This window comes from Cuculus canorus, chromosome 2, assembly GCF_017976375.1.
Source record: "Cuculus canorus isolate bCucCan1 chromosome 2, bCucCan1.pri, whole genome shotgun sequence".
Taxonomy (NCBI): domain Eukaryota; kingdom Metazoa; phylum Chordata; class Aves; order Cuculiformes; family Cuculidae; genus Cuculus; species Cuculus canorus.
In genome coordinates, this window is record NC_071402.1 from 139,233,737 (window position 1) to 139,256,654 (window position 22,918).

Genomic DNA, 22,918 nt, shown 5'->3' on the forward strand with positions numbered 1-22,918 from the left:
AAGTATGTTGCTTATTTTTTGCATTAAGGTAGTTTCTGTTTGCTGCATATACATGCAATAAAAAATGGTCTATATATCTTACTGTTTCATAAGTTTATTTACAGATTATATATAGGGGTCTTGCCCACTTCTATTGAAATGCTTATGGTTTAGTTTATTCCATCAAAGACTAATCTTCAGGTCTGATCTTCTCATCTTAATTTCCCATTCTTTTAAGTCTGAATTTCCCGTTCTTTTAAGATGAAAAGCACTTTTCTCCTACTTGTTGTCTTGCAGCAGATACTCCTGTCAGCAATGCAGTTTGCTAGCTTGGCTTAAAGGCACTCGTATTAAACCTGTGTTTTGCAGAGTTCAACACTCATAAACCTTACATTCAAAAGTTTCTGTAATCCCCAGAGAACAAATTCATTGCAAGTTAATTACTTCTGAGTAGCTGATATTTCTTGGTCTTGTGTCCTACATGGTCTCTCTTGTCTGATTGCAAAATGCTCTCTTTAGCCTTTTGCAAGAGGAGAGCAAAAGAAAACATGGCTTGAATCTCAAGAGTTTTGTCGAGCTATAGGAGGAGATCTGGCCTCCATTAATGGTAAAGAAGAACAATATGTGATATGGCGTTCTATTGCGTGAGTATCTGTAGTGTGGTCATCCACTCACTTTAATTAGCCTTTTGATCTTTCTGAAATATTTCCTTTTAGGTGTATGTTTTTGCTTCAGTATGAGCCAGTCTGGATTCGTTATCTGCATCTGTATTAAACACATAGCAAGAAAGCAGAGCTGATGAAATAGCAAGAGTTCTATGACTAGTGGCAGTCACTCCAGAAGCTAATGCTAAAATGAGATTGGCAAGATATGCAGTTGAGGAAACATTTATCATCTGATGTAAAAGTATTTACTGTGGATTTGGGGATATTACCATTTGGGGATAATTACCACAGATGCAAGTTTTATTCACATAAGCAAGTGTATAGATAGGGTAACAGTTATGATATTAATCTGGGCAATGTGTTGATTGTTTTTCTTACGAACTATAAGAAAGCAGAAGCAACTTCAGATGATTTTTTTCCTACACAAGTAACGTAAATAAGATTAGGAGGTTCTTGAACTGTAAAAACCAGTCATGATGTTTCTAAATGAGATTAAATAATCGTAAGGACATAACACTTGCAATATGATCTGAATAAACTGGGTTCAATGAACTTGTACAGCACTATCTAATGAGGAAGCAAGACTGAAACATGGCAGCCTTGCGAAAACTGTACTGAGCTACATACTTAGAGTAAGGAAGAAGATTCAGATGCTGCATTACTACAGACTGACTCAATATATTCAGATATATCAATAAACTGTGTCTACTTGCAGACAATAATTAGTTTAAGGTGCTATTTTTGAGATGTGATTCAACTGCAGTAGGTGAATTTGCGTTTGGAAACCGTAAGTGCCTTTACAGAGAAAACAGAGAGTTCGTAAGTGGAGCAACAGTAGCTATTGTACTGTTATATGGAAGTATTAAGCCACCTTGTATTCAGGAGTTAAGAGTGGATCTGGAAATTGTCTTGGTTAGTATTTCAGTCTCAGTTAATGTATAGTGATAGTAGCTAGGAATAGTTGCATTTTAATTAATTTACTCTTGGTTGGTACTGTTTCTAACAGCTTTAAGGATTATTTTTAGAGAAGCTTATTAATTGTTGTGAAGGATAGATACTAAAAATATTGTAAAATAAAAATAATAAAATAATGTAATGTGATTTAATGTTTAGGTTTTATGTTTTAAGTTTATTATAAATGGGACATTTATTATTTTGGCCTTTTTTTAGGAACAATGGCTATTATCACCAACATTTCTGGATGGGTTTGTATTACTTGAATCCTGATGATGGCTTTGTTTGGAGTGATGGATCTCCAGTGAGTGTTTACACAGCTGTTATTTTGCATTCCCTGTGCTTTTCAGTTGTGTGTGGTGTATGTGTTTTTCTGTAATTTTATGTTTAAGCATAACCCACTACTGTGTCATGGTCTCTTTAGGAAAGAATAACAATTTCATGGCTTAATTTTTTTTGTCTAAAACTTACTGATTCTTGATGAGAAAATGTGCATTGAACAAACAAGAAAATTAAATTCATGTACACCAAAAGAGTGCTCTTATAAATGCAAGGATTTTTTGAGTAAAATAGTTCATCTTTAGAATTTCTGTTCTTTGCTAATTATATCTCTAACTGAATTGGCCAACATTCCATGGAGCCGAAGGCAGTTATTATAAGCCAGTATGTCTTGACTGTTTTTTAGATTAAGATATAAAACTATAGAAACAAAAGTGGTTTTGGAGGTGTGAGTGTATGCAAGGCTGGTCAGTATATATTGATGGAAGTTTACCATATAGATAACTGAAACTGGAATTTATATAGGAAAATTAGAATAGCCGTAGTTTTTTTTCTGAGACAAATGCCCACATTTTTGTTGTGTCTCAATAATGTCCTACTATTTTATTCATACAGAATATTTACTTAATTTAATATCAACCTCATCCTTGTTAATAGATGAATCTTACAGAATTTAGGTCCTATAAAAATGTCAATGTTCTTCCAAGTATGATCAGAACCAACTGTTATCTAAACTGCAGTCCAGTTACAGTCTGAAAAAAATATCAACATTTGCACAGGGAGATTCTGGTTTCCTGTTATCTAAGTTTTAAAACTTTCCATAGGAAGATATTTTAGGTCTGTGGTTTGAGGCTGTCTCCTCCATCTCTCCATTATTTTCACAAAACCTTTTCTTTCATAGGTGAGATATGAAAACTGGGGCTTTGGAGAACCAAATAATTACCAAGGAATTGAACTTTGTGCTGAGATCAGTGGTGATTCCAGCATGCTTTGGAATGACAGGCACTGTGATTATCTATATGGATGGATTTGCCAGATAAGAAAAGGTATCACTTACTCTTGTGTATTAGTGTAATAAGAAAAGGTTCTCAGTTGATTTTTTTCCTTAACTTTAAGAAGTGCAAAATTTAAACCCCTGTTTATCAGAATAATTCCCTGGGGAGTGTGAAGTATCAAATTAGCATAAGGATTTCCAGGTCTCCGATGCATTTAGAAATACAGAGCCTTTGGTGCACTGCTGGGACTTCTCACTGATCATTCTCTGTAATTTCAGAAGGGGACATGTGATGCTTGAAAAGTAGGAAATGCTGCTTTGGATATTCACACTCTGTTTTGATTTTCCTTTAGAGAAGTCCTTTAGAGAAGTTCATGCTTCTTCAAAAAATCCTTTTTTGGTTTATTTTTTATGAGTTGAATTTCAAGTTATTAGAAAACAGTTTGCAAATCAGTTCACTTACTCAAATCTTTATGTGTGAAAACTTCCTCCTTTACTTAGCTCAGGTACTGTTCTGTCACCTAATTGAATCTGTAGCTGCAAGGTGGAGCCTGTTTTTGAGATGCTTTGTTTTGCTTTGACTGTGTTTTATAGTCATATGTAAGTTTCTTGCTAAATTCTCTTGAGATGTGAGTTTGAATTTTTTTTTACTGAAGACATCGAGACAGAATTTATAATATAGAAAAATCTTGAGTTCCACGAGCAATGCATCTGCCTAAGTCTGAATATTGAGAAAGTGCTCATTCGAGCATTTTACCACATTCTTCTACTCAAATAGAAATGTTGCATTAGATTACTAACAGTAAAGTACTAGCTCTGCTTTATATTAGTAAAAGAATTTCTTGGGCAGGTTTTTTTTTTAATTTAAATTTGTATTAATTTTTAAAATTATTTTTAATTAAAATTTTATTACATCTCATAGAATCTGTGAGATTAAATGTATTTTTGACACAAAATAAATTGGTAAACCTATAGACAGAGATCTTCTGCATTAGAAATTGTTTTCCTGAGACGCTAATGATGCCATATGGGATGCCATCTCCATGGTGCCATAGCAAAAAAAACTCAACGAACTCAGAGGAATCCTTTAACCTGAAGTCTTCTTTTCAGAAAGGACCAGTTAATTTCTTGGGATCTTCTCCAATGAGATTTTATCTGGGAATATTTTTAAGAACCAGATAGAAGTTCTTCTCAACCAGAGACAGACAGAAATAACCTCATTCTGTAGTAGCTAGGGCACCACAGAAGAAGATAAGCCATCCTACATTCCTGTTGCCTCTGGTTTAACTACGAATTTGTGTATAAGTGGGGAAAGTAGGGAGAGGGAAATACAGGACTTTCTTAACAGTATTAATGCTTTGAAAGTAAGGTTTTCTGCAATAATACCACAATTCAGGTAATTTTCAAGGTATTTTATAATACCTAGTGCATTAGGAGTAAATTATATTTAGAGCCTCATGGAACAAGAAAATGTATTTAAAACTGAATAGTGTACCAAAAAAAAGAGACTGAGGCTAGTTAGTTCCTTCTACTTTTTGGTGTTAAATCCATTGCTAACCATAACTTTAAATGTCAATAGAAAAACATGCCTATCAGTGATAGCAAACATTTTGTCTTACAGCAGAAAGTGTACCATGATAATATTTTTCTTCTACTTACAGGAGCGAGTGTAAAGCCTGAACCAACAGAATCTCCTGCACCCAGTAAGTGTTATTGTTATTGCTACTGTTATTGTTATTGGTACTGGTATTGGTATTTGTATTTGTGTGTGTATGTCTAAAAGGATTTTTAAAATTTTACTAATGTGAATGCCTTGTATCTCAGAAACAGTATAGTTAACTTACTATTTATCTTACAGAATACCAGACTACTGAGGATGGATGGATTATAAATGAAGACAAACAATATTATTTCAGCACAGAGAGTGTTCCTATGGAAAAAGGTCGGGAGTTCTGCAAAAGGAACTTTGGAGACCTTGCCGTCATTGAGAGTGAAAGTGAAAGGAAGTTCCTCTGGCGATACGTAAGAAAAATCATTAATACTATGGAATAAATCACCCAAAGCAAGTGAGCATGGGCACAAATCCTTTTTACCCTGATGTTCTCCCTACAAGTTTTATGATAATGAAATTGCAGTAGCATTAAGCCAGATAAATATGAAGAACAAACCTGAGTCTTTCTTTAGCTTGTTTCATAGCTGAGACAAGGACAATTTTGGTTTGGTATTTTGTATAGAAATAAGCACAGTAAGCATGAACCAGATGATTATCTGCTTCTTCTATTCAATGTGGCAGTTACACCACGTTATACCTGCAACTGGTAGTGTGCTAAGGTAAATACTAATGCTTACTTCTAATTGATTTATGGTTTCATTTTAGCAAGTAGTGTAGTATTTGTGAGATAAGATTCTGTAAGGGGGATGAGTTAGTTGAAGGTAAAGTTTATCAAAAAATAAACTCAAGAGGTCTAGAGTAGTGGATCAAAACAGTTATTGGCTTACATGCAACACAGAACATTGGCTTTTGATTTTCTCAGTGTATCTGGTATGTTGTCTACCTAGACAGCCTAGGTCCTCAAGTTTGTTGCTTTGCCACCTTCTCCTTGTGGAGAGAATAAAACTATGCAGGAAGAACAACTTAAGGCATGGATTATGCCATGAGAAAGAGCTTTTAAATGATATTTCTTAAGTGGCTGGGGTTGGTTGCCCGTTTATGCTGTCTTGAAGCCAACTTCTTTTAATCAAGGCTATTCTTAAAAGTCACATTTGAACTACATAGCTTTTCCTGAGCTGACTGAAAGTAGCAGTGAGATGACACAAGGCCCTATATCAGTTTATATCCAAATCGTAGGAAGGCTTGTCCCTTGTGAGAAATTTGTCAGATGGTGCCCACTGCAGAGACTGTGCAATAAGTGCTGACTTCAGTGATTTTAAAGTAAGGCTGTGAGAAGTGTCAACAGAGAGACCACACTTTTTGGCCAGTGATGAAGTTTGGCTGTGGAATGTTATCCATGAGCTGCTTTAAATTAAATGTTGTAGCTAGAGAATATAGCAATTCATATCTTCTGTCAACAGACATGTATTACTCATTATTAATGTAATAGATTTCTATGATAAAAAGAGAAGATTTATCCAGTTTAAATCTTTACACTCTAGATCTTGAAAAATGGCAAAGAGGATTCCTATTTCATTGGTTTACAACTAAGTATTGACCAACGGACAAGGTATGTCAACTAGAAACATCAAATTTGTGTTGTGCTTTAACATAAAGAAATCTACTGCGCAGAGCAAAAATAATGAAGTGCTTAAGTAAAATTTTGGCCTATCAAAGCAAATGAGAATGTTTTTCTGAATTCTGTGGGACTTTCATGTGTAGGGTTTTTTTATTATGAAGATTGTAAAATTGTATACTGTAGTAGATGTGCAACAATGTACGATTATATTTAATCCACTTTTTTAAAATCCCATTTCTGTTGCTAAGCTTGCTTACGCTACTAAAAATACTGTTATTCTACCTTTGATTATAGCAGGAAAAAATCTTGATCTGAATTTTGTCCTCAGCTTTTGTCTGACTTTCCATACTCCAATAAAATATTGGTAATATAAGGAATTTTTAAAAAGTGTTTCCTGTTGATGCTGTCGAAAGTTTTTCTTACAAGACAAACTCCTATTCAAGTAAATGGAATTTCTCATTGATACTACCAGACACTAGAGGAGAACCCTAAAATCTGACTTATTCTTTAAAATCAGGTCTTTTAGGTTTGGAAAGTTCTGCTTTACTGTTTGTTTTAAGATTTTGTGGTCTGTGGGACCAAACAAGTTAACGCAATAGGGCATGGACTTATAAAGGACATACCTGGTTTTGAGCCTTAATTTAAACATGGTTGTATTCTCAAGTGATTTAGTTCCATATTAATTTAGCTCCAGATTATCCGGGAGAAATATGGCACATTTCCTAAATAGAATTCACCTAAAGCTATCAGAAAAATTACACTGGAGATAATATATTTTGAATTTTATTCAGGAATTCTAATTTCCTTTATTCCATGATTTATACTAAAAATACAAATAGATGCTTCAACTCAAAAGATACTTTTTACGTTATAAATCTTTTTATAATTTAAAAACATTCTTTTCCCTCCTGCTTAGCTGTTGGGAATAGACTGTAATAAAGGGAAAAATGCAACCTACTTTCTTTTTGTAGAACAAAGATAGCTGTTGAGGTTGTATAACTTCAGATGCACCATGATGATAAGCAGGCTTCTACAAGTTTCTTTGAATGCCAGTATGCAGCACCATATTGATTTTTACATATGATGCTAATTTAGGCTTGGATTCAGTTCAGTTTGGGTCTTGAAGTGCCTGGATAGATACCTATTAGTTCTTGGTTCTCTTTTGAACTCCACAGTGACAATGATGACCCTCTAGAGGGTCATTAGGATGTTAGGTGGGTAAAGTCTCTGCCGTTTCATTGTTTTTGTGGAGACCCTAAGATGAGTATACTTTTAAGTGAAGTACCTGTGCGTATGTCTGAAGGGCAGACCTGGGCACCTCTGTCACTTACGGTCCATTAGGAATATGTATCCTAAGAAGCATTTGCTTTCCTGTTTATGATTTTGTTCTTTATTGTTTAATCCACATGGATATACAATGTTTTATTTTACCTTATGGTAAGTCCGATTGTCACAGGAATTCCCTTGTAGGTGGTTTGTCATGCCCTTTTCCTCCGTATGGGGGAAATCTCTTTTCTCTGTAAATAGGCACAGGGGATCTGTGACCTGGGGTAAATGGTGAGCATCTGGCCCTCTCCAGCTGAAATGATGTCTGACTTTTATGTTGACTTGAATTGTTTTATTTGAAGTATTGTCCTATCAGTTGCAAAAATGTCAGCATACTGCTTGGATGCAGAGTAAATGCATCTTTAGCACATGCTTGATGTATTTGAGCAGGGAATAAGTTTGGTGCAATTAACAAAGAGGCAGATTGATAAAACAGCTTGTACATCTTAAACTATGAACAGCTATAGTAAGCTTATTGCAAAATTACTCTTTGTAATGTGGAAGCAATTATATTTGCATGTTAAAGAATTGTTTTGTTGGATTGTTTTTCTTAAGCTGGATGGATGGCACTCCAGTGAATTATTTGGCATGGGCACCACATGAACCTAACTTTGCAAATAATGATGAAAACTGTGTGGTTATGTATAAGAATTTAGGTGAGTTTTATATGTTTGTTCCTGAATTTCATTAGTTTTGATTTGTGTCACGAGTGTTTTTTTTCTTCTGAGAAAAAGCACTCCTTTCCCTCTATTTTTTTTTTTTTTTGCTTTTGCAAAATGTTATAGAAGTATTATATTCAGGACTTAATGGTCTGTGCTTTTGTCCATGCCTTAAGCCTAGCATGGGAAGCTCTAATAAATGTTTGTGGTTGTGATTCTTTATACGATAGTTTTGCATTTTTTATTAAAATTGGACTAATGTGCCAGTACAAAATTGATTATTCTACTATATGATTCTACGCTGCTGTTATATTGCTGTAATTGCAATATGTATAAAGTAACGTATTTGTCCTAGATGCTGACGTAGAATGATAAACTGAGAAACTCTGAGGATGTGATCTTATCATTCAGCTAAAAGCACTTTTTGTAAGAATGAGTGAAATTGGCTTCCATTTAATCAGCTCTGGATGTGGTGTCATACAATTCCCCGTTTATCTTACATTCAGGATTTTGGAATGATATAAACTGTGGTTATCCAAATCCCTACATATGTGAAAGGCACAACAGTTCCATTAATTCAACTGTTCCTCCAACAACATTTTCAACTCCAAGAGGATGTAATCCAACTTGGCTTTCCTTTCATAATAAGGTACCGTAACAAATACAGCGCATGTTGTTTGTTTGGCAAAGCATAAAGTAGAAAACGAGGGAATTATTTAATAAAATTGTTCCTTATTAAAGTAAAATATTATTATTTTTGCAGAGAGCTGGTTGATGCCTGCATGCTTTTATTTATTTATCCATGCCCTGTTTTGCAGGAAGGGTACTTTTTTGATGCTTTTAATGCAGTCATAAGAAGAGCAAATTCAGTTGCAGTTGATGAAAGTAGTTCTCTAGTCATCTCTTCAAATCTTTTGATATATATATTTTCTAAAGAGTTTAGATGGAGTGTTTAGAGTATTGATTCTTTCATCATGATGGTTTTTAACCAAACCATAATGCTTTTTTCAGTACTGAATACATTTTGACTTCCTTAACTTTATCAATGTAATATGCTTTGTAAAGTCAAATAAATAAACAGGTAGACTAGTACCAGTCATGCCTAACTTACCACTGTTACCTGACTGTCTGTGAAAAGAGTGGGTTTTGCTTGTTTTCTAGCAATTTCAGATCAAATCTCATATGTGTCTTGTTGAGCAAAACTCTTTCATGAGACCTCCAAATTCCAGCCCTAAAAGGTCATTTTAAGCTGTGTTTTTTTTCATATAAATGAAAATGCCTTTTATGCATCCTGCTCTGTGTAACAATCTCTGCTCTGTTTTCAATCTGTGAGGGATATTGGAGTAAAGGTAATATATACAGAATTTGTTCTGTTTTAGTGTTACAAAATATTTGGATATACAGAAGATGAACGCATAACTTGGCATGCTGCACGAACAGCTTGCATGAATTTAGGAGGAAACCTGGCCACTGTCCTTACTGAACAAGTGCAAGGTACTGTGTATAGATTAGTGGCAACTAGATAAGATGATATTTAATCTTTACAGGGTGGCTGTTGTATGTGTGTGAATATGGACAGGATTTGAATAATGACTGCACATCTGTTTTTTGTTCCAAAACATATAGTTTTGGAAACCTACAGTGAAGTCTTCACCTGGACCTACAAAATTTTAATATTTGCTTAGATACATATACACACATATAGTGCCCTGACAACCAAAGTGGTGCTTTTTCTGCTTATACAAGATATCAGCTGGACCTATTCTAAATGATGTAGTTTCACTAGGTGGCATTAACTCACTGCATGGCTTTCCTATTAACTCAAATCGAACACCGTAGGATCAGGTCTTGCTGTCTTAGGGCAGGTTGAGGTAGAGATTTGGCTGCTCATACATCTGCCTACAACTCACTACAGACACATATTGTTCTTTTCACTAGAGGAGCTTATTTTAATGGACTTAGGAGCTGCATCTCTGACTGGGGGAGATGAGCAGGGGGAAATTACCTCATGCTTGAATAAATATGGAATACATTCACGTTAAAAATTAGGGAAGATATTGATAGATGTATTTCTTTTTAGTTTTATACTACAGTTATGAGAAACAAGTGTTGTGCAACGCATACTCTTTGTTAACTCAAAAGAGTGCACTGAATCCATTGTAAAACAAGTTTGTGTAGTGGTCTGAGCAAATAAATAGTTTAAATTTAGACTGCTGACACGATCTTAGTAGTACTTATGTTTTCCACATGTGAAGAAGATGAAGAATCAATCTTTCACTTTTCAAACGTAGTTAAATATCCAGTGTATTGTCTGCAGTACATGGTGGCTTGTCCATAGGGCTCGAGTTCTAGGTGAAAGAGAAATGAGCAGTAAAGCTATTAGCACAAAACTATTGTTATTGCTGGCAATTCAGACATAAAGTCCTGAATTCCTGTTACAGTTTATAGCAGAACAGCAATGCTAACATTTGGCAAAGAAATCTACGGGTTTCATTCCTTGAAGTGTAAGTTGCATTCACTTTAGAAGACTAAAGGAAAGTGAATGGTTGATAGAGCAGACAAAAATTAATCTACTGTTTGCAGAGAAAAGTAAGCTTGTAACAGTGACTATAGCAGTTAGCAAAAGCTACTGTTCATTTCATCAAGGTGTTTGATATGTTGTGGATTGGTGAGGTGATGAACACCAGCTGAACTAGCCTACTCTATCTGTGAGCTATCCGGGCTAGCTAAGACACGCAAGCACTTTCATTAACTATGCAAAGCAGTGGTAACTGGTTTGTTTGTGATGAATACTTCTGTTGAGACTCATTCTAAGCACGTTGCTTGTATGTTCTGCTCCCTGCTAAGACAGGGCAGGCTGTTGCCCAGGTGTTCCAAGAAGAAACACTTTTGCAGTACTAAAACAGATTAAGTGGTAGGTGCTCAGTGGTGCTGTCTGATGCCACTGAGGGGCAACTGCTCTGGTGGGAATTTCAGAAATGTACATGCTCTACATGATTGTGTATTCCTAAATCGATTGTGTGGCTAGGTGTCTTGAGGCATTATAAAAAGCATTTCTTTCATACCAGTACCAGGTTAGATTAATTATGTGAATTATTTTGCCCAAAGTCACAGTTATATATCTGGTTCCCTGTTCATTAAACTAAAAAATCACCTCCTTTTCATCTTACCTGATTGTGCTTTCAGTACTGAAAGTTTCTGGATTTCAGAAGAAATATTTGTTATTCCCAATCTCAGTGAGGCCAGACATTTCAATTGTCCTTCATTAAAAGTATTTCTCTTTTTTGCTTCTTTTTACTCTAGCTTTCCTCACCTTCCATATGAAAGACTTTGTTACTGATACATGGATTGGATTAAATGATATAAATCACGAACTGAGGTTCCTCTGGACAGATGGAACAGGAGTTTACTTTACAAACTGGGCCAAAGGCTTCCCATCAGGGCATTCAGATTTATACTCATACGGTGGCCAGGTAAACAGAAATCACAAACTGTTCACTGAAATTTTATTTTAGATTGCATTTATGCTTTTATTGGGATTTGAGGCATGTTATTGCTTGATTTATTTCTTTCATACTTTTATACATGCGAAATATAAATCCAGATAGAGTGAATGGTTTTGAGACCTGGGCAGATGCTGCATTAGCTGGTTGCAGGATCTGTGGAGTGCTTCTACAAAGACCGGTTTCAGATTTCAGTTCTCTGTGTCCACTGGTGTTCTCTCATAGGCTCTGGTACAAAGGACAGTGGGGTTCCTGCCTCCTGGCATTTGCCCCCAAAGCTCACACCCTCTAATCCTCTGACCACATTAGTTCCTGAATTTAGCACATTTCTCAGTTGGCATGTACCTTGCAAGGAGAGCTTAATAACATTCCCCTCAAACAGCCATCTTATGTAGCAGCAAATTCTGTCAGTCACATTTGTGGAAAGGACATGCTTCTATAAAAAGAGAGCCAGTCAGTTTTTATGGAAAAAGAAAAAAAAAAAAATCACTTCCCCTATTTCACTATGATGCAAACTGATCTGATGGGTCATTCAGTTCCTCTCTCTGATTTTATGTTTAGATAGTTCTGTGTTATGGAATAACAGCACATTATAGTACTAGGTCTGTTTCTCTTGAATGCCATTTTTAATGTAGGAATTTTATTTTTATGTATAATAGCGTCTTTCCTATCTTTGAAAGTAGCACCGAAATATTCTCTGAAAACTTACAAAATCCCTATTTTCTAGATTTCAGATTTATTTTTACTTGACCTTAGCAAAAAATAAGTTATTATAGTTAATACGAAATACTACACCACCGTTCGGTTGGAAAGATTTCACTCACAAATGAATGTTTCTTGGTGCATCTCCTCCTGGACAGCAAAATCAAATAAGTAAATAGAATAAAATAAATATGGATGCTTCATTTGTACACATGCAGCCTATTGCATTCATCACTGTTTGTTTAATTTGTGCTAACAGAGATTCTAGCTATTACATCCAGCTACTGACAGATCAGTGGCTGCCTCTTAGCAGCAGTAGTTATAATTTTGCTGTGTGTGGCTTGCAAAAGCTGTAAATAAATTTGAAGAGACTGATATGTCAGAAACGTAGCATTGCCCATTGAGGGTCCAAGAATTTTCTGAGGCAAAGTTAACTGGTCTTTTCTCCAGCAGTTGATCTAACTTATCTTTAAATTGTCTGTGGCTTTCCTTCCTCCTATGCTGTATGCCTTAAGATATGAGAATACCAGGTTTTCTCTGGTCTGCTTTTCCACCCCAATGTTGTACAAGAGAGAGCAACACTAAGAAATTTATGAAGTGCAAGAGGAACAGAACCTCCACATCATACAACTTACTAAGCTGTTAAATGTTACAGGGATGCAAGAGTAAAAACTACAGCGCTACTTGTATCTGAAGATATAAAAGGGGGACAAAAGTTTCATATTTGCTTCTTCTAGCTTTTTGTAACTGATTTTTTATCTTTTTGCCTCAAGGCTGATTGTGTTGTCATGAGAAACAATCCTGTTAAGGAAGCAGGGAAGTGGGCTGATGAGAGCTGTGATAACAACAGAGGATATATATGCCAAATTAATGCAGGTACATGTCTTTTTAGTTAAAACACAATCGGTATGGGGTTTTTGGCAGTTAATTGGGTGTGTTGATTTCAACATAATTTCAGTTCCAATAAAAGTGCATCCACAAATTGATTTTTGGATAGCAGTACAGGGGTAATACGTGTCAAAAGTCTAGAGGTTGCTACTCTGACAGCTGCCTCTTCCCAGTAACTGTCATGTTACTACTGTCCTGAGCTGGAATTTGTATCTGCATGTTAGTGTTTAGTATGACTCTTGACGTGATATTTGTTCCATGATTTTGTCTGTCATTTTTTTAACACCTTGGCTTTTTGAAATATGTTCTGGAAAGTACTGACTTGTACATGTAGAATGAACTGTCTGGAGTGTGACTGTAACTCAACCACACAGAACATGAGTTAATTTACTTCCAAAAAGGAAATTAAAAAGCAATGAAAACCTGGATTTAAATATCTGATGGATTTTTAGGGACTGTTGTGAAGGTTTCCTTTTCTCTGGCAAAAAAAAAATGCTTGTGAAACAACATAGTCTCTGCAAAGCATTTCTTTTGATGAAAAAAATTTTATTAAATTGTGACCTAATCTAATTCTAATTCATTTCAGTAGTATTATTCTGGAGGATTATGTAAAGGAGAATGGTCCTTTACACCTCGTCAGAGGTTGCTTTAAGCAACTCTTTTTCATTCTACAGCTTTGTAATTAATTTTTACTACTGTTCCTGGCTTAAAGAATAGCACATCTAATGCATGCTGATCAAAATTCAGGGAACATGAAATAATGAAAAAAGGCTTTTTGTGTAATTCTGTTTGTGACCACAGTGAAATCTCAATGTCCTTTTGAACAAGTATGTGAGTCTCTTTTCATCATTTATTTAACAGATGCTGAGCTTCTGCCTTCTACGAGTTCATCCCCATCCAGCATTTTCCGTTATGGTAACAGTAGTTATTTATTCATCCATACCAAAATGAAATGGGAGGATGCACGAATGAACTGCAAACGTGATCAGTTTGACCTTTCCAGCATCTTAGACCCCTACACTCATTCGTATCTGTGGCTAAAGATATTAAAGTATGGGGTGCCTATGTGGATTGGTCTTAACAGTAACATGGTAAGAACATCAAACTAATTGGACATGATGCTACTTCTCTTGTAGACAGATCAGGAACTGAGAAGTCTCACTATCTCTCATTGCTTTAGTGTATTACTTTATATCTTGGTCATAAATAATTTATGTGCTGTCAGATTTAGAAGTAGGAATCCATCCTCTTCCATTACTCTGATTAAATTGTACATATAAAACTTTTTCACATTTTTTATGTGCTATTACACTCTGTGTACTTCCAAAGAAGATATTTTAGGCTAGCATCTTGAAATATCTCTTTGTATATATGGTGTATTTGAGATCAATGTATCTTAAGATGTATAGTGGAAATCATTTATTCTAAATAACGATATCTGCTTTTCAGAAATAGTATAAGATGCTGTTGTTATGACTCTTCCAAAATTTTTGAGGATAATTGGCGAAATAATTAATTGATTTAGCTAATTTAATTTTATTTATCTCCCCTCTCCTAGTTCTTTGATCCAAATCAAATTAGAGAATCCAAAAGATTTCTCCAACCTAACCAACAGGATGATTCAGTGTGTTCACCAGCTTTGATGGGAAATGATTAAATTTTTAAATATACTTAAATATACTAAAGTTAAAACAGTCTAAATTTCTTGAAATTTGAGGGTAAACAGATAGTACAAAAATTAATCATTGGACTTTCACTGCTACAAATTATATTAAATGAAATTTTTATTAGTCCCAAATTAACAGTTTTGTTAAATTTAAAATTAATTCAATATGACTTACCCTGCATTTACTTTTGCTTAAAAGCATTTGTTGCACGGCTGTATTTCTTAATGAATAGCTGCTTGTCACAACAGACATTTGAATGTTTGAGCCATTTGTATTTGTTATTGATTTCTAAAAAAACCCTCTTCTAGCACAAGATGTTGCAGCGGCCAACATTTTACTGATGAAAGAGTGGTCAATGCTTAGAGTTTAATTATTCCTGTTGATTTTTGTTCTTAGACAAATGGGCGTTATGAATGGATCGATAACTGGAGAATGAAGTATACTAAATGGGCTGAAGGGGAGCCAAAGCAGAAAATAGGCTGTGTCTATCTAGACATTGACGGAGCCTGGAAGACAGGTTCCTGCAATGAAAGTTACTTCTCTGTTTGCAAAAAACCTGATGGTAAGGACTTGACTTTAATCATTGAAATTACAATTGATATCTCTTCAGAGTTCATTGTGCTGGGTTTTCTGCTGATATATACTTAGATGCTGGGTTTTTATTTCAAGAGCTAAACAGATGATTAAAATTTACTTGTTTGAATGGGGCTGCTTTAAAATGAGGCCAATACGTATTAAAAAAGAGTTAGTGTGATTGTGAATAGCCATCACTTTACAATAATAATGTTAGATATATTTTGCAAACTTTAGACTCATGTTACTCTGCTATTTCTTCCAATCTTGAATAAGAAAGCAAGAACAAAAACCTCAAAAATCAAAAGGTAATGAATGTTAGGTAGTAGTAACACAGGTAATGTGTTGGAAGGGGAAGAGATGAATTACCAAGCTGTAAGGTGTCACAAAGGAAGTTTAGTTATAACAGCTTTCCAGGTTTTCCTTTTATAGCTGAATAACAAACTAGAAGTGGTATAGGACTGTTCAAGGATACTTATTTCAGGCTGCCTTCTCTTATGTTTTTGACCTGAAGATCCTTTTACTATCATCTGATAATGCCTTCTGCATTCTATGATATTAGGACACAGCCCATATGACCAAGTTCATATGGGCCCTAATTCAGCAAAGCAGTCAGGTGTGAAAATAAGTTTGTGAGTAAAGAGTTGACCCGAACTTCAGAATGTGTTCAAAGATAAATGTATGCTTGGATTCTTTTCTAAATTAGATTTCTTGAGACTGCATTTGGAGTACTTTTTTGTTCACAGATTTAGGACTTTTTGCCATTATTGTGTTGTAGTAAGCAGTATAGACTACCAAGATCACTTTTGTTTTTTAAAGACATGAGTGAGTTTTCCTCCATTTAGTTAGAATAGTCTGTTCATAGTAAAAGAATGTATAAGAAGCTGTTTTTTAAATTTTGTGCTTTCTTTTTTTTTTTTTTATAAAAAATAATTAAACAGTTCAAGCTCCCACTGAACCACCTCAGCTTCCAGGGAAATGCCCTGAAACAGAAGGGCACAAGTCTTGGATCCCTTTCCGAGGGCATTGCTACTACATTGAATCTTCATCTACAAGGAACTGGGCCCAGGCATCTTTAGAATGTCTTCGACTGGGTAAGTAACTTCCTTAATCAAATGGCACATATTTCTGACTTGGTTTTCCCCTCTGTGGAAAGCTGAATGTGTGCTATGTATTTTTGTGATTTCAAGGATGGTCCATGTCTTGGACAGAACAGTTGCATCCAATTATTGCCTTAATTTGCAAGGAGATGGGAAATAGCTGTCTACCAGTGGCACACACTGTCTGTCATAGGTGTGGGACCAGGCATTAGAGGAGCCATGTGACCTGGAGTGGAGATCACAAAAGTGGAAACTTTGTTCTTTGACCTTGCTAGGAGGTAGTCAGCCTCATTCACAGCAGTCACTAAGTCTTATTTTTTATAGTATTTTTTACCTTTTGTATTCCTGATTTAGTTTGCCTCTTGATTATTGCAGTTTTATGCCACTGGAATTTTCACACCTGGCTCACCTGCTTGCTGGCTAGGCTGACTTGATAGTCCCTTGTGATTGTACACTCTCTTGGGTACCTGTACTTGCTCCAGTTGCTGGCACCACCGACACAAAGGTTTCTGACATATGGTCCCACTCCAGATGCTGGTAGTTAGACCACCATGCACATACATGCATACAGAATGAAGAGTCTTTCAGCCATGAAAATAGCTGATCAATAAGCTGTTCAATAAGAAGACAGGACTATCTGCTCAGATCAGGCACAGGGAATTGCTGGACAACTGTACTGACTAGCAAACTGTTTAGCATGACCAATCTTATTATCCCCTTATTCCCTCTGTTTTCCCATGCTTGTTCCTTCCAAATCATCTAGGTCCTTTTCCCTGCTTTTGGTTCCTCCACTGAAACATCTCATAATAAGTCTTCTGCAATTTTGAAATGCTCTTCTCTATCCCAACATGTTCCCCATATACCCAGGTAACTCCCCTCACACCTGGACACTAGGGCTGACGCTGTGCTGTGACAGCCCTAAGTGAGGCCTGAGCAGGATTTTGCATCCTCTGAGTCCATAATTTGGGTTCTTCCCTTGCCATTGTGCCTCTATGCTTCTCTGGGCTTGTGAAGGTTGGCCTTTGATAAGTTGATGGCTCCTACAGTAGACCTGGGAGTAGCTAGGGAGAAGGCCCTCCACTTGCCCTTGTCTCTCTGTGTTCCCTTGTGGATGTGCAGTGAAGCTTTATATCACACAACCTAACAGTAACCAAACATCTGATACCATTCAGCAAAAGAGGAAGAGTTAGAAAAACATAAAGCCTACAGTAAAAAAAAAACCAGGAACATTCCATGTTCTCTTATATCCTCCTGTCCCTGCCTGCACTCTGGGTTTTGTTTGCAGTTGGACATATTCCAATTATAGGTTATCCATATTAGAATTCTGAACCATTATAAAATTTGTCAGTAGCTCAGCAGTGATTCAAATGACTTTTATGTTTTCATTCTCTGTAACTGCCTTCCTTACCCGAGGAAAAATACCTTCAAAAATTCAACAGCCAAATCGAAACGATCAAGTACCAAACAAAGCTATTGCTCTATATTGATGGGATTACGCCTAAATCCCATCAATAGATATAAAGAAAACTGAAAGGTTCAATAAACTAAAGAGAACTGAAGGTGTGCTTTCTCCCGCGTTTAACGTCAGTCCATACAAAGTTGTGTAGTGTATTCTGTCTGCTGGCTCCATGCTGTGACATCTTGACTTTGCTAGAGCATCATACAGAATGCCTAGTGTTGTACATGGATGATTAACAGGGTGATGCACTAATTGGGTAACAAATGACCGAGATCTTTCTTTCTCTGATGGCTACAAAGAGAATGTAGGAAAATAAACAAGACCTGGTTAAAGAGCTAAACTAAGGACTGTGCTTCAGAAAGCCAGCAAAGTCTACATGAGCCATACAAAGTAATGAGCCATACAAAGGCTCAGCAAACATTTAATTATTAATATGCAAAGCAATGTGGTGTACAAACTGAAGTTATACATACTTTTATTAAAAATTTTAGTTTTGTTTAGAGTGGTTTTTTTTTTTTTTTTTTTAAAATAGTAACACATCAGTAGAAAATTATGCTCAATATCGTATTGGCTGGTTTTATTTTTCCTAGAGTTGTTGTCCAGTTATGTTACTGTTTCCTAGTGCTTGAGGAAAGAAACAAAATCCTAGTGCATTGTCATGGGAATGATAAGAAGTACATCATCAACAATGCTTGGAGTCCTTAGAAGGACATTATCCAAAGTTACTTTATGTTTTGAACTTCAGACTCTGCTTGGAATTTGGCACAGATAATCAGTTACAAAAATAGGACTACCATTTGACAGGGCAGTGAGAATGCTTTCGCCTGTGAAACTTATGTCTCTAAGGATATTTTTTTTCCCTGCGTCTTTCAGGTGCCTCTTTGGTATCAGTTGAAGACTCGGCCGAAGCCAACTTCCTGGCATATACCATTGAACCACTTGAAGGGAAAATATCAACTTTTTGGACAGGAATGTACAGAAATGTGGATGGTAATTTCTTTAACATCTTTTTGTTTGGTAAATAATTACCACAATCTGTTTGACATGGGTGTTGAGAATTTTACGTTATACTTCTGTGGTACATAAAAAGTGAAATTAGAAAAGGTAGTATATTTAATCATCAAGGGGAATGTGGTCAGTTGTAATCAAGCAGTAACTAGTAATATATAACAGAAAGACCAGGAACAGAAAGTTCACCTTGAAGGAGAAGAAGTAATTCACAACAAAGTAAAGCACAAAGGTGCATAAAGCAGGGTAGAGACATGACCATGTTGGAAGTTAAGCCAAAGTCAATTGGTTCTTCTCAAATATAGAGAGGCCATGGACTGATATGCTTGTCACTGAGATACTCCAATTTTTGAGCTAGAGAATAATGTGGCCAATATCATCTTCAGTCTTTGGAATCACCATCCTGGAATGACCAGTAACCCATCTTTAGTTACAGTTGGCCCTCAAAACAGCTTCACTTTGAAGCTGGAATTGTTTTTGTCTTTAGAATTGTGTCTCACAAGTCTTTCTATTTTCTACCCCACTGTAAGGACAGTAAGATAAGAGACAGCGGGCAACAGGCTGCTTTAATTATATATTAAATTTGCTGATTATTGCTTTTTTCCTTAATACAGTTACTATGCAATTAAATAGATATTTCTGTCTTTTTAATTTTCTGGAAAGTTACTTCAGTCTTATGCTGTTCAGACTAAAAGCTCCAGTATAACAATGTCAGAGGCAGGGCTGCAGAATGGTTCAGGTGACTTGGGGTGGAGTTTTGGAGGGATTTTTTTTTACAACTGCTTGCTCAACCACTTCAGTGACAAACCACATGGGGAGAAGACAAGTATTCAATTATGTTACTTGAATCTTAACCAGTAAAAAGGAAGGTTTTCAGTAGCAGAGTAGAGAATTTGAAGAGTAATGATTTATAGGTGTAACATATAAAGAAAAGCTTAGGTTTGCTCATGTGGCTAATTGACACACAAAAGGTTTTCTAAATTGGTTCTAGAGCAGATGCAGAACAAGACAGTTCTTACACTGATCATAAACACATGAGCTGCTTCAGCAAGTAAATTTTGTTGTATTGCTAGTTAGTGATTACAGTGATTTCAGCGTGACTGCACAACTAGATTCCATGTCTTTGTAAAAACAATTGAATCCAGAAGCCATTCCTTGACACAGAGGGTCAAAAAAAGCAGCAAATATGAAGAATCTTATGAGAAAATAAAATATAGCTTTTGTGCTAAGATTTTGCTTGTTTGAATACAACTTAAGAGTCACAAGGGGCACATTTATTCTAAGTAAATAACACGAAAGAAGGAAAGAAGGAAAGAAGGAAGGAAGGAAAGAAGGAAAGAAGGAAAGAAGGAGGAATAGGAAGGAAGAAACAGAAAGTCCCAGCATAGCTGAACAACAGTGATCACAAGATTTTTGAAGCAGATCTTTAAAAGGGAAAGTTGTGTGTGTAAAGACAGGGAGAAGGAGCAGAAACTGAAAGACAAATGGAGGAACTTTTGACTTATACTTTTGACTTATACTTTTGACTTCAGTGTGGGCTTGAAAAGAGTAATACAAAACCTCTCTACAAATTACTGAAATAAAGGGAATTCTGTTGAAGATAAATTATCTTTTGACATCAGTGATTTCTATAAAGTGAATAAATAATTGAGACTACACCATTGCAATAAATTATGGTAGGTAATTCTTCAAACTTTCTTGTTTTTGTAACATCATAAGCCATATTGGCCTGCCATTTAAAAAAAATGGATGTTTTATCATTTGTGTAAAAACTTAAGGGCAACATGATGTGTCAGACTGAACATCTAAATAGTCTAGTGGCCTGTCTCCAGGAGTGGCCACAAGTAGATTTCTCAGGATAACTATGGAGCTGCTGTCAATCAAGATGGAAATTAATACTGTCTGGTTTTTCCATATTCAATATTTTTTCAATTAGGAGAATGGCTATGGTTAGACAACAGTATTGTGAATTTTGTCAACTGGAACGTAGGAGAACCTTCCCCTCAACAAAATGAGCACTGTGTTGAAATGTATGCAAACTCTGGGTACTGGAACAATATCTATTGCTCTTCTTACAAAGGCTATGTTTGCAAAAAGCCAAAAAGTAAGTGCTACTTTCATTAATTTGTTTTATGTATGGAGTATGCTTCTTGTGTGCTAGTATTAGTAGGTGGCTATTACAGTTCATTTTAGCTGTGTATTTTGAAGTTTCATATGCCAAGGGATGTACATTTGGATGCTACTATTAAGAGAGAATAACTTTTGGCTGGAAGTTGAAGTGCTGACCAGTGCTCAAGTGCCTTTGGAATTGTTTTAAAAAGATTGTGTTCCTATCTGAACTGTACCTAGGTTATACACTTAACGGGCTTGCCTGTTCTATGTCAGTAATTGTTGAGTAATCATGAAGTTAGTGCTGTGATTTGCACACAAAATTTTGTCTCATCTATTCAAAAATATGCTCCTTAGGGTGTCCCATCTTCTCAGCCCAAGGAACATCCTTTGTTTATTTCTCATTGGAAGTCTTGTGTGCATGCGTTTTCTCATTATGAAGTAGCATTTCTGTGAATTGAGTATTCATGAATTGTGAATTAATGAACAGTTTTGGACCTTTGGTCTCAGTGTTCTCCAGTTAGTGAGAAGATGAAAGAATGAAAACCAAAGCAAATAGTATTGACTGAATGTGCTAAACTGAAAGTGTCCTGAAATAATTAAATGTGCAAATTTGGCAGTAAGGGCATCTTAAGCATATAGGTTCCTGAAAGTCATCCTGAGCATTTCTTCCAGCATATATTGCAAACTTCCAGCGTATATTGCAATATCAAAATGTCTTACTAATGTTTACTGAGAAGATGAAATGCAAGTAGTAGCAGAAATATGCCCACTTCCTCTAAAAGACTGAGAGAAATTCTGCTACCCTTTACATAATTCTGCTCTCATGCAAAATTATTCTTACTCACTCAGATGCCTGTAATGATGACTGTATCTTCTACAGGAAATATTGCGGAACTGTCAGATATAACCACCCATTCAGAAACTACTTACCTGTCTTGTTACATTGTGATTGACAAACATAAAGCACTTTATTATCATTCTCTATCCAGAATAGTCATAGATGCAGGAAACAAGTGTTAAAATCAGTGGTCACTCTTCTTTTTCAACCATTCAACTCATCTTTTTGTGCTGCTATGGTCATTTGCCTGTTTTGGTACGGAGACATCACAAGGAGTTGAAGTGGCTAAAAGCTAGTTATTTTTTTTCTGGAATTAGCTTCAGCCAGTTAAGCCTCCTAAGATGGAATGCCATAGAGCCAGCCAAATGCCAGTGTCACTGCAAGAACAATATAGTTGCTCAGTCAGGAACAGGGCACAATTGAATCCTGCACCATTATAGAAATGTAGCTTGGCTTGGCACAGTTTTGCAAACCTTGATAATCGGCCTTTTGAAGAATAGAATATTCTGTAGAACAGGTGTTTTCTTTTCCATCTTTTTAGGTATTTTTTTACCTTAGTAGTTTGAAATACTGTAGTTGGGCTATTCCATAAATAATCCAGCTTTATTTCTTAGGTAAGGAGGTACTGTTCAGCAGTTCAAAATGTGCTAGATGACTGCTACAAATAGTGACTAGGTTTATTGTGTTCATGCCATCTCCTTCTCACTTTTAGGAATAGCAGATTCATATCACTCAATGTACTGCTTGTTTAACTGCAGGAAGGTTTAGCATGCAGTTGTCTCATACCAAAATCCAAAAGTGATGTGTATAATGATCAGTGCTATACCAAACTTGGTCAGCATTTTTTTTGTCTTATTATAGTCCAAATTTTTTTCAGTCAAATGAAGCTATGCAGCCAGAAGATTATTTTCCAAATTTGCATAATATAAACTATTTCCTCCTATTCCTTGTTACATTTCTGAGACTGCTTTTTAGGTTGTGC

At 35.8% G+C, this 22,918-nt stretch overlaps 1 protein-coding gene across 2 annotated transcripts in view; it reads left to right on the forward strand.

Moving 5' to 3' along the window:
• LOC104057663 (macrophage mannose receptor 1) overlaps window positions 1-22,918 on the forward strand; it is a 53,295-nt gene that overhangs the window by 27,012 nt on the left and 3,365 nt on the right. For both annotated transcript variants that reach the window (XM_054059437.1, XM_054059438.1), the window contains exons 13-28: window positions 499-623; window positions 1,815-1,902; window positions 2,779-2,923; window positions 4,533-4,574; window positions 4,730-4,893; window positions 6,025-6,092; window positions 7,983-8,083; window positions 8,593-8,735; window positions 9,466-9,580; window positions 11,390-11,559; window positions 13,065-13,167; window positions 14,041-14,270; window positions 15,243-15,408; window positions 16,361-16,513; window positions 18,852-18,968; window positions 20,923-21,090. In XM_054059437.1, coding sequence (XP_053915412.1) covers window positions 499-623; window positions 1,815-1,902; window positions 2,779-2,923; window positions 4,533-4,574; window positions 4,730-4,893; window positions 6,025-6,092; window positions 7,983-8,083; window positions 8,593-8,735; window positions 9,466-9,580; window positions 11,390-11,559; window positions 13,065-13,167; window positions 14,041-14,270; window positions 15,243-15,408; window positions 16,361-16,513; window positions 18,852-18,968; window positions 20,923-21,090 — 2,098 coding nt within the window. The remainder of the gene's footprint in view (window positions 1-498; window positions 624-1,814; window positions 1,903-2,778; window positions 2,924-4,532; window positions 4,575-4,729; window positions 4,894-6,024; window positions 6,093-7,982; window positions 8,084-8,592; window positions 8,736-9,465; window positions 9,581-11,389; window positions 11,560-13,064; window positions 13,168-14,040; window positions 14,271-15,242; window positions 15,409-16,360; window positions 16,514-18,851; window positions 18,969-20,922; window positions 21,091-22,918) is intronic.